Genomic DNA, 12,910 nt, shown 5'->3' with positions numbered 1-12,910 from the left:
TACGGGGCATACTCCTTGCGCGTGGGGCTCCCCTACGTGGGGGACACCCCTGCGCAGCACAACACTCCTTCTGTGCATCAGCACTGTGCATGGGCCAGCTCTACATAGGTCAAGGAGGCCCGGGGTTTGAACTGCAGACCTCCTGTGTGGTAGGTGGATGCCCCATCCATTGGGCCAAGTCCGCTTCCCAATAGTGAATTTAAGACACCATTCATAGTACAGTTTAAGTAAACAACATTAAATATTGTATATCCATATCTATCTATCTGTCTATCTATCCATCAGTCTATCTATGTGTATATACCATACGTTATACCCTAATAAGGAACTTACCTTCTTTTAAGAAAACATAGAATGTTGACAGAAATTCGTATGGGTAGGAAAGAAATCATCAGGAAATGCAATAAAGTAGAATTATTACAAACAATACTGATTATAGCATTAGATGAAAATTATTAACAAAAAAAGATGAAAAGTATCCTTCAACCCAGAAAGTAAGGGAAAAAAACTACATTAATACTTCTTGAATGAAAAAGGAAATGCAAGTTGAAAGTACAAAATTTCTAAAAAGTAATAATGTAAGCACTGTAAGTCAGTATATGGAATATGTTTAAAGCAGTAATTTGAGGAAAATTCGTAGCACTAAAATAATTTTATCAATAAAAAGAAATGACTTAAATTCCCAACTTGAAAAAAACAGTAAAAGAATAACTAATAAACCAAAAGAAAGCATAAGAATGGGATAAAGATAAAAGCAGAAACTGAGGGTGAGAATAAAATAGTAAGCCAGTTAACAGTAAAAACCTCCCTCTCTCTTTTTTTTTAAGGGTAGGCAAGGTAGTAAAGAATTTATTAAGAAACAAGGAAAGAGATTGTACATAGGTGCAGACATGCTACAGGGTGGGATACCCCTAAATTAACAGAATACACACATTACTAGCAAACTTGATTAAGAAGAAGGGAAAAAGAAGAAGTATACAAAATAAAAGATGACAAAGGGAAAATAAATACTTAAGCAGAATTTTTGAAAAACATATTTTTTAGATCTCTATGCAGATGGGCATTGGAACCTAAAATGGTAATTTACGAGAATAGATTGCCACAATTTACCCCATTGGATATAGAGAGCTTAAATAGACCAATTTGCCTAGAAGAGATAGAGAAAGTTACCAAAGAACCACCCTGCAAAAAATAATAGGTCCAAATGTTTTCAAGAAATATAGCTAAACTTTAAATATTAAAATTATATAGAAAGTCTCACTGCTTTATAAATTGTTCCAGAGCACTGAAAATGAAGGAAAACTTCCTAATTTTTATAATACCTGTAGAACATTGATATCTATATCTGATAAAGATAGTACAAAAAAAGAAAACTACAGACTGATATCATTTTTTTTTTTTTTTTAAAGATTTATTTTTTTATTTATTTAATTCCCCTCCCCTCCCCCGGTTGTCTGTTTTTTTTTTTCTGTGTCTTTTTGCTGCGTCTTGTGTCTTGTTTCTTTGTCCGCTTCTGTTGTCGCCAGCGGCACTGGAAGTGTGGGCGGCGCCATTCCTGGGCAGGCTGCTCCCTCCCTCACACTGGGCGGCTCTCCTTATGGGCGCACTCCTTGCGCGTGGGGCTCCCCTACGCGGGGGACACCCTGCGTGGCACGGCACTCCTTGCGTGCATCAGCGCTGCGCATGGGCCAGCTCCACAAGGGTCAAGGAGGCCCGGGGCTTGAACCGCGGACCTCCCATGTGGTAGACGGACGCCCTAACCACTGGGCCAAAGTCCGTTTCCCCTGATATCATTTTGACTATCAATATTAGCAAATAGAATCCAACACCACATTACAAAATAATATTCATGACCAAGTGAGTTTTATTCCAGGAATGCGTGTTTGGTTTGATAGCTAAAAACACTGTAAAAATAGAACTAGGAATTGATAGATACTTTCTTAACATGATAAAATATTAATTTTAGCACTAAAGGCAGCATCATAGTGAATGGGGCATTTTTAGAAGCATTTTCACTAAGATCAGGAACAAGGAAAGGATGCTCACTACCTCCAATATGCTCCAACATTGCACTGACGTATTAGGCAGTACAAGAGAGAAATCAATTATGTTTAGAAGAATTAGTTGAGAAGAAATAAAATTCTATTTGTAGATGATACAATAAAATACCTGGAAAACATTCGTAAATCAATGAAAAAAATTCATCAAAAATTGAGTAAGGTAGCAGTTAATAAAATGAACACACAGAAATCAATAGTCTTCCTATACACAAGTTCCAGGTAGAGACCACAGTGTTACTAAAAGCTCCATTTTCCATAGTGACATAAAAGATTAAATAAGTTGGAAGATAAATTTGCAAAATCCGTGAGGAATTTTTTGAAATACTCTTAAAAGTCACAAAAGTAGACTTGAATAAATGGAAAGATAACCTTTTTCTTGGATAAGATTACTCATCATCACAAAGATATCCATTCTTAAGTTAATTTGTAAGTTTAATACAATTTCAGGAAAATATTAAAAAGGTTCTTTTATGGAGACGGCAAGATGATGCTAATGTTTACATAGTTAAACAATTATGTAAAAATACCCTGAAAAAGAAGATATGAGGGGGCACTGTCTTTGTCAGACATTATAGCATACCATTGAGCCTCTGTAATTAAAACTGTGGTATAGGTACATGAATAGGCCAAGAGACAGGTAAAATTGAATAGAAAATCCAGAAATACTTTCGCATATATGTGGAAATTAATATATGGCATCTCAAATCACTGGGACAAAGGATTTTTAAATAATTTGTGCTGGGACAACTGGTTAGCTATTTTGAAAAAGATCAAATTAAATCCATACTTCATGCAATGCCCAAGGGTAAATTCTGCGTGGATCAGGGATCCACAAATAGTGAAACCATACAAATACTAGAATGAAACATTGGTGAATTTCTTTATAACCTAGGTGTAAGTTTGGATTTTCTAAATATGCCTCAAAATCCAGCAACAATCTCTTGATAAGTTTGAATACATAAAAATAATTTTTGCCTGGTAAAAGATACTGTAAAATTAAAAAACAGCTGAAAAACTGGAAGAAAATATTTGTGATGTGTATCACAGGTAATGCGCTAAAAATTAATATGCTAAAGTACTCTTAAAGACTGAGGGGTAGGGAACAAAAGTCTTGATACAAAAATGGTATAAAGATCATTCACATTTATCTATGTATACATACGTGTGTGTGTGTGTATGTATGCCCCATTAACTATATGAAAAAGTGTTTAACCTCATATTTACAGAAATGCAAATTAAAACTCAGATAACATTTTTTTACCTTCAGATTGACATAGGTAAGAATGTGAGGAAACGACCATTCTTACTCATTGCTGGTGGGTAATTCAAACTGGTATAACCCTTATGAAGGGGTTGGCTATTGATAACATTTACTGACATTTGACCCTACCATTCCTACTTCCAGGAGTTTCCACTAAATATATACCTTCAACAATTCAAAAAGGCTTATGCACAAGACTATTCATTACAACATTGTTTGTAATAATGAAATAGTAGAAGAGTGGTTGAATAAACCATTGTACCTGCACACTGAAGTATTAATACAGTTGTACAATAGAATGAGAAAGATATCTGAATTATTGTGGAGTTCTAGATTTGTTGTTAAATGTAATAACCAAAGTGCAAAAGAACATTTATAGTATATTACCCTTTGTGTAAGAAAGTAGGGAAAATGAAGAAATACACACATAAATGCTAGTTGTACAGAAGAAATACAGTAAGAATATATCAAGTAATAAGATTGGTAGGTTGGAATAGAGTGGAAGGGTTTGCAGAGTGACACTTGAAAATAGCTTTTTGTATACTTCTGACATTAGAGCCTTGTTATTGTTGCACAAGTTCCAAAAACAAATCATTTACTGAAAGGAGACTCAGTGGAATACAAACAGAAACTGTTGAACCAAACAGTATTTCAAATGAGCAACACACTTGTGAAGAACTAACCTATATAACTATTTTAGTAATAGGCTATTAAGCCTAATGATAAAAGAACTGTAAAGAACTACAGATATTACAGTCTTATTTTAGGCTTGCTTTTTGCATGTTGAGAGTTTTCTATTTTGAATCTACATTATTTGTATTCTAGGACTGAGTAAATTAACAAATATATGTGGGTAATTAAGAATCAACCAGAACTGAGTTTGTCACTCGTGGAAAGTTGAGTTACAAATTTGGAAAGAGGGAAAGCTAGAATGAACCCTTTCATGTTGGAGTATAATTTGGAGTATCAAGATGAAATCACAGTTTATATATATAATATTTAATATAGATATGTGTGTGTACATATATACATTTCCTAACTTTTCCACTGGGCGGCCCTAGAAGCAATAAAAATAAGTAACAGCAAGTAGCATCCATACCTTGGTTTTGAAATACCATTCTCCAGTAAAAAGAAATAAGCTTCCTCCCAGAAATGACTGGTTTCAGGACTGGGACATTGGAAGTAAAAGATATGCCTTTTAAGGCTTATCTAAGGCATAACTAAGAAATTGCTAAAAAAATAAAACAAAATAGTGCACTGTCAAAAGGATACAATCAAGAGCCAACTTGAAGGGTCTGCTGTAGGCCAAATCTGGAATAATTTGAGCGATAAAATAAATGATAGAAAATAACTGTAACTTAGAGTATAAGAGTCTGTGAACCCATACTAATATAAATAAATTTTAAGAGAGGGAAACGGATTTGGCTCAAAGGATAGAGCATCCGCCTACCACATGGGAGATCCAGGTTCAAATCCAGGGCTTCCTGGCCCATGTGGTGGGCTGGCCCATGCGCTGTGCTCATGCGCACAGGGAGTGCCGTGCCATGCAGGGGGGTCCCCCGCGTAGGGGAGCCCCATATGCGGGGGGTGCGCCCCGTAAGGAGAGCCGCCCAGTGCGAAAGAAGTGCAAGCCTGCCCAGGAACGGTGTGCCACACACATGAAGAGCTTACGCAGAAAGATGACACAACAAATAGAGACACAGATTCCTGGTGCTGTTGACAAGAATACAAGCAGACACAGAAGAACACACAGTGCATAGACACAGAGAGCAGACAACTGGGTGGGGGGTGGGCAGGGAAGGGGAGAGAAAAAATAAATTTTTAAAAAATCCTTAAAAAAAAATTGAAGAGAGACTCTTCCTAATAAATGAAGAATAGTAATGGAATTAGAGCATCACTTTTTGACAATTTCTACAGTAAGAATTATTTTAAGAATCCTCAATGAATGCCAGTGTGGACAAAAGTATGATGAAGACAGGATGTTTACATTGTTTCATAAGTATTTCTACAAGGTGCTTATAAATTACAAATGGAAAAATAGAAACTTTACAGAAAATCTGGAAGACACCACCTTAACCAAGTAGTAATAACATCACCTGTAATAACATTATGTATTCCCAATAAGAAGGGATACCAAAACATTTCTGTAGTATTTCTGCCCCAAAATGCAAAATATCTGTATAATCATGAGGTGTAATACAAGTCAAACCTAAATAACTGGTCTATGTATTCTTCCAAAAAATGCCAAGGTTTATGAAAGATAAAATTTGAGGAACTATTATAGATTGGAAACTAAGAGATTATGGTAACTAAATGCAACGTGATTCTGAATCTAGAAATAGAATAAGAGACACAGTATGGGATTTTTGAATGAGGTCTGTAATAATTGTGCTGAGGTTAGAGAATGGCCTTTTTACTTACTCTCCAAATATTTCATAAAAAATGTGTGATCTGTATCATATATAGAAAAGATTATATATAAAGAATGATAAAGCAAGTGTTTTTTTTTATAATTTTGTAACTTTAAGTCTGAAATTATTTCAAAGTAAAATGTTTTAATAAAAAAAACTGAGAAAATCTTCCAGATAAAAGGAGACTAAAAAGACTTGAAAACATATATGTCATCTGCATTCTGGACTAGGAATAATTTTTTTTGCAATAAAGGGCTTTCCTGGGACAATTGGAAAAATGTGAATATGGTATCTAGGTTAGCTTAATTATCATATCTAAATTACATTTCCTGATTTTGGTAATTGTTCTATGGCAATAAAAGTTTATTTCATAGTTCTTGGGAAATTCATATTGAAGGATTTAATGGTAAAAGAGCATAATTGTCTGCAACTTATGCTTAGTATGTACATATGTGTGTGTTTACACACACACACACACAGAGAAATTAATTGTGGCAAAATATTAACAGTTGCTGCCTCTGGGTGAAGCATATTCACGGGTACTTCGTACCAGGACTTAAATTTAATGTAGTTCAGGATTAGTAGCGTCTCCAGTGCCTGGCAGAAGCAAATGTAAATTGGAAGGTATCTTCATCCCAGACCTCAAGGATTTCCTATAGTAAAAATATACAAGGAAATGAGCAATTCATGTTTAAAGGTCACTGAATATACAAGGAAACAGTGCACCATAGGTGAGAACCAGATAGTAGAAATGGACTTACAAAAACTTAAGAATTGGGTATGATTATTCAAATAACTATATTTAATAAGGTTGAAGGCAAATGAGCCAAGCTTGAAAATGAACAGGGTAAAAATCTTTTGAATATGAAACATGAAAAAACTAAATAGAACCTCTAGAAATAAAGAATATAATAATCAATTTGAAACTCAATAGATGGGTGCAACTGTAGATTAGATACAGTTGAGGTGAGAATTAAGTAAACTAGAGATTAGGACTGAAGAAGTTATGCACAATGTAGAGAGACAGCGATGGGAAATATAAAAGAGTAATGATGAGACATAGATCCTAAAGAAGATGTCTAGTGTATGTCTAATTGTAGTTCCAAAGAAGAGGAAAGGAAAAGTGTAACAGTAAATGTTCGAGGAAAGAGTGACTGAAAATTTTCCAATGTTTATGGTAACAGATCAAGAAGACTATCAGATTTCACTCACAGTAAATTAAAAGAATGAAACTGTAGAAAAACAAAGATCAAATTAAAAGCCTTCAGACAAATAGCTTTTGTTACCTTCAAAATAGTGACAATTAGAGTGACGATTTCTTAATAGCACTGGACCAGTGGGAATGATATCTTCATTGGGTTATGGCAAAATAATTGTCAACTTAAATTCTTTACCTGGGAAAGTCTTTCAAGAATGAGATGAAATCAAGTTATTTTCAACTAAGCAAATTTAAGAGATTACAGACAGTAGCAGTGATGGAAATAAATGCATTTACTTAATATTTAAATATAAGTGAACTAGTGCTCCAGTTAAAAGACAGACTGGAATTTTTTTAAAAAGTGAGTTATATACTATTTCGAAGAGATCTAAAATAACTTAAGAATAAAGGAAATAAAAAAATAAAAGCATTAAAGATACTGGACTTTTCTTATCTCTGGTAATAGTGTGTTAAGTTATTTGGATCAATCTTCCCACTGAATACTAAAACAACTAGATAATAAATTCTAAAAGTTCTTTTAAAATAGATCATTTGCAGATTCTGGAAAATGAAAGTCTTCATTTTCTATCATCCCATAATTGGGAGACAGAAATCAAAGCCCAAGGCCTACACAAGATATGGAGCATAAAAGTAGGATTTCCCTATGATTGGTTTCCCAAAGAGTTATGCCTGTTTTTTGAGGGTAAACAGTAAGTGAAACACCCCACAGTCCAAATCATAGTGTGGTTACAATCACTTGTATAGTTTTTCAGTCCTTCCTATAAAATTTTCAAATAGAAAAGCCCAAAACACATAACAAAAATAGGCATTCAAGAAAACCAGAAACCTTATGAGCTAGATTTAACCATCCACACAGTGAATATAGCTCAAGTGGTTGAGCTCCTGCTTCCCATGTATGAGGGCCCAAGTTCAATGTCCGTACCTCCTAAAAACAAACAACCAAGCAAAAAAAGACAACGCATTGGGAAGCAGAAATAGCTCAGTGCTTGAACACCTGCTTCCCATGTACGAAGTCCTGGGTTCATTCCCCAGTACCTCCTAAAAAAATAGAATAAATGTGCAAATAGAAACATACCTACAGAAATACTGAAATATGTATACTACAAAACAACAATTCTGACTATGTTAAAGGAAAAGGTTAAGCTTGAGAAGATAATTGCAAGAAACATGAAATTACAAAGATGATTTGAAAAAGAACCAAATAAAAGTTCTTATAAATAAAACAATAATAAAAAAAGCTAAAAACTAAATAAATGGGTTTAACAGCAAATTAAACATAGCTGAAGAAAATAAAAAATGGCAGAGTAAACAAAGTGCTGAGAATATCAGAGATCCAAAAATAGAAAATACAGATAAAAAAATTCGAGAAAGTCATAAATATGTTTAAATGGAATTTCAGCAGCATGTGAAGGAGAATTGAGCAAAGGCAGTATTTGAGGAGGTTATGATGCATGAGAATTTCTGTAGAATTGATAAAAGACACAATCCACAGATTTAAGAAGCTTGATAAATCTAAAACAGTAAATAACCGAGAATTCTGTATTTGGAAAACCATCTTTCCCAGACATTTTTTTGTTATTAAGTTCAGTTTATATGTGTTTTACATTTCTTTTATATGTCTGATATATTCATTATAAAAATGAGGAAAAACCTCAAATTAAAGATTATTGGAATGCTGCCTTAATTTAACTGAATCATATTCTTTTTCTACAGTCACTTTGGAACTGGATGAAAAAACTCCTGAGAACACTCTTTGAAAAATCAAGTGATCAGAAAAGATCTTCTATAACTGTAATCCAGTCCAGGGATCCATTAGGTTTTAGTTGGTGGATTATTACTCATTTAGCATCATTTTACCAGTTTGATCGCCATGGAATACCAGATGATATGGTAAGGTGGTAAGGTCTTATTTTTTAAAAACTTTCTTGTGTTATCAATTAATACATGTTTTCATAGGCAAATTAGAGAGTAAGCAGAAACAACAAAAATGTCCATCCTACAGAAGTAAATTCAGCTTCTAAGTCTAGAAGCTGTAGACCTTGCTATAAACATCTTGAAAAATGATAAAGTTTATTTTTGTTTTTTGTTTAAATAAAAGCAACTTGTAGAAGACTTGAAATCTAGTCCTGGACCTGCTGCTAAGTTGTTGTGTGCCCTTCAGTAAATTACTTTAAACCTCTCTGGGCCTCTATTCCATCATCCAAAAAAATGAGGGATAGGATTGGCTGATTTTTCCAAAGATAATCTCTAGTTCTAAAATCTGTAAGATTACCACTGGGAAAGCATATGAATGATCAGTTTTTATGACTAATTTGATAAAATTATTTCTTCAGAATAATACCTTTTTATAAAAGCTTTTTTCAAAGACATTTTAATCTACTAAACAACCATAAAGTCACCTACAGGTAGGAAGACAGATTTTAGCTAGTGTATCAATTTCTAGATAGGAAGTTGTTTTTTTTTTTTACAGTGTTACTTAAAATGTCCTATTGTTATATAACTTCTACATTCTGAAATGAAAAGTATTATAGTATTATGTCAGCCTATCAGTTCCATAAAACAGGCATCTAGAATCTTGAAACCAGTGTGTCTGTGTTTTCAAAATTGGTCTTTTATGGGAATGATTCCCAAAAATGTCAAAATCCAGATTTTTCAGACCCACCTGCAAACGTTTTAAACTGGATTTCTAGATCTTAGCTATGGAGATCCTGACTTAGTAGATGTGGTATGGAGAGTGTGGGGATCCTTATTTTTAAGAAATACCTTAGTTCTTTTCTCATCCTCTACTCCTTATGGAAACCATTATATCATGAAACTTGTTTCTTGATGGACTTTACAGATTTTCCTTTCTTTGGAAACTTGGACAGAGTCAGTTTTGAGAGATCGTCCTTGGTATCTGAGCAATTGTTAATATTGGCGTATATACATCATAGAACTGGAACAGACTCCAAGAGGTCCTCTAACTGATCCCCCTAATGATAAAAGGTCCTTCAGAAGATAGCAAGATGAAATAAAGTAATAACTCAGAAAGTGCTGAGAAATTCACTCACAGCTTAGTGTCAGTGCACTTAAATGTTCTACCAATATATTGAAAGAGATCAATAGAATGAGCTTTTTTATAGAGAAAGATTTTGTCTCCTCTCCTTTATTTCTGTACATCAGTGTTTACCTTGCTAATACACAGTGAACACTCAATAAATCTTAGCAATTGCCGTTACTACAGTAGCCCTTTTATGAAATGTTTTTGTGGGGCTTATGTGGTAATGTTTCACAACTTTTAATTAGAATAGTGGAACAGCATTAAAAATTTACCTTTAATATTAAGATCTTAATATGAACAGTTTCGTTTCTCTTCCAACCTTTGTTCCTCCAAGTGCCTATTTCTAATTTTAATCAAAGTATGTAAATATGATAATTAAACACTTTTGAGTTCCTATTGTGTGATATCATGATAATAGGTGCCAATTAGAGGATACACATGAAACAGATTATAATGCCTGTTGCCTCAAGGAACATGCTTTTAGATTGTTAATGTTTGTTGGAACTGCTTTAACACTTATTTGAGTGAATGGTATGTTTCAGTAGTGGTTGATATTGACCCCAGATTCTCCCATTGTGGTAGGTTCTCTAGTTCTGTTAATGTTTATCATTACTACTATTGTTATAATGTTGGATTTCACTGGTATAACTACTCACAATTGCATAGCATTGCCAAAATCACTGTTCTATTTCATACAGAGCATTCCAGAGGAGGTTATTCCTTTTATTAACTCTGAATCAAGATAGTAAATGAATTATCTGTGTTTAAAATAGCCTACTTACGTTTTTTAACATTTGTCTGCAGTTCGTGTTTGATTTTCTTTTGCCAGAATACATGCATTTTGTTTAAATCTTAATTTTTTAAAATATATAGACAGTTTTAAAAGGAGAGTCATGGTATTTGAAAAAGAAACTTTCACATAATAAATATAAGAAGGATGTATAATATATGTGTATATGTAAAATAAACAAAGTCTTTATCCACAATTCCTCAAAAACTTCCAATTATTTCTGGACTCCTTGGTGATTTTTAAAGAAAAACATAAGTTTTTCTGTTATTAATATTTTTTATTAGGGATCATACCTTCAGCACATTATGTTTGCAAAGTGTTTAACATCTCACAGTGATTGTTCAATTATTATCTCAGTGAATATGAAGTAGATAAAAATGTTATATCCAGGTGAAGTAACTTGGATACCCAATAGTTAAATATCACCCTGTCTTTATCACTTAAACTTGATATTAGGGACCTCCTAAAGATTGCCTTTTAAGGATAGGTTTTGGATAGGGTGACCATGTGTCCTAGTTTGCAAGAGCCAGTTCTGGTTCATACCTATTTATCTCTTGTTCTATGTAGTTAGTTTCCTCTTTCACTCTTGTTAGTGTCTCAGTTTGTTTGGTAAAGTTATATGGTCATTGATATGAACATAAAGACACACAGGTTTAATTTTTCTGAGAGATTATATAGGATATTAATTTAGATCTGGGATATATTTAGATTAGAATTTTGAAAATTGCCTAAATTGTTTTTTTCCTCTTTGGATGTATTAGCATAGCCAACTGCGATAGAAAAAAAATAGTTATTCAGTAAACATACTTTATTCTATTACAGAGTAATCTGGAGTTAGAGAATGATATGAAATAATTATGGTTGTTCTTATGTTCTCCACCAGAGAAGTATCTCTAGTCTTGTGATAACCATGGAGATGTTTAGTTTTTAAGTATAAACTGCTTTGCTCTAAAGGTTCTTGTGAAATCTTTACATTTTAAATGTTTCAGATGTGCTTAATTATTTTTTCTTTTAAAAGTTTCTGTAACTTGTACTTTTTTAACCTGTGGATTTAAACCACAAAACTATCCAGTTTCTTAGTATAGGCCTATCAGGAAATTTTGGGACCTCACTTCTCATTCTAGAAGTTTTAGATTTTCATACATTTCTATTTAATGCTTTTCTCTTAACTTAGATGAGAGTATGTTATCCCCTCATAGTCCCAATAGAGTTTAAAGAGAAAGATCACTTTTGGGCATTGCAGGGGTCAGTTTTAAAACTGCTTTCCTTGCCCAGAACATAGCTCAATTGGTCAGTCCAGGTGATGCTTGTCTTTAAAGATCTGAAATGGCAACCAGGTAAAAAATGTGAAATGTAACCTTAAAATGAGGATTGCACCAGGCTACCTGGTATGCTGGAAGTGAAGATTGGGGATCTGTTTCATGTTCTTGGTGGAAATACTGCCTGTCCTAAAGCTTAAATGAGTATTTTAGTTTTTGTGGGGTTTTTTTGTTTGTTTATTTTTATTTATTTATTTATTTATTTGAGATCCTGGGGGCCTGGAGATTGAACCTGGTACCTTCCATATGGGAGGCAGGCACTCAACTGCTTGAGCCACATCTACTCCATTGAATGCCTTAGTTTTGATGAAGGTATAAGTAGTTTAAAACATAGCCTGAACTTGATGACATCGTACCTCCTTTTTGTCAGTTGGAATTAGGTTTAACTTAGAATGTGGGGAAAAAATGTTATAACTGCTACTGAAGTTAAATTTTCCTATTGAAGAAAAGCCTGTATCCTGTTGATACATATTCTCTTACTCAGATTTGATTTGGACATGAAAAAGATACTATTCTGTCCTTTAAATTAAGGTTATTTTTGGTTTAGATTATAGCTATAATACCTATCTATTTAATTGAAATTCTTTGGGTTAGAATTACACTAAAGTAGGCCCTCCTTTTATGTGACCAGTAGGTTCTAAGACCCTTCGCTTAAGTTGAAAATTGTGCATAATAGCAACCTCAGTATTTAATAAGTATTTCTTATATCAACATACCTGTTGTACATTTTTTAAATAAATAAGACAAATATTCCAGAAACAGCAAGTGAACAAAATTAATCATAGAAACAACTTTTAAAAATTCTGATTC

The 12,910-nt window shown here is 33.4% G+C and overlaps 1 protein-coding gene across 3 annotated transcripts in view; it reads left to right on the top strand.

The window, feature by feature from the left end:
• The window catches only part of MMS22L (MMS22 like, DNA repair protein), a 156,152-nt gene that overhangs the window by 46,494 nt on the left and 96,748 nt on the right, over nt 1–12,910 (top strand). For all 3 annotated transcript variants that reach the window (XM_023587680.3, XM_004454567.5, XM_071218604.1), the window contains one exon: nt 8,665–8,841. In XM_023587680.3, the coding sequence (XP_023443448.2) occupies nt 8,665–8,841 (177 nt within the window). The remainder of the gene's footprint in view (nt 1–8,664; nt 8,842–12,910) is intronic.

This window comes from Dasypus novemcinctus, chromosome 11 (genome assembly GCF_030445035.2).
Source record: "Dasypus novemcinctus isolate mDasNov1 chromosome 11, mDasNov1.1.hap2, whole genome shotgun sequence".
Lineage (NCBI taxonomy): Eukaryota > Metazoa > Chordata > Mammalia > Cingulata > Dasypodidae > Dasypus > Dasypus novemcinctus.
The sequence above is the reverse complement of the archived record's forward strand: the minus strand, read 5'-3'. Positions and strand labels throughout refer to the sequence as shown.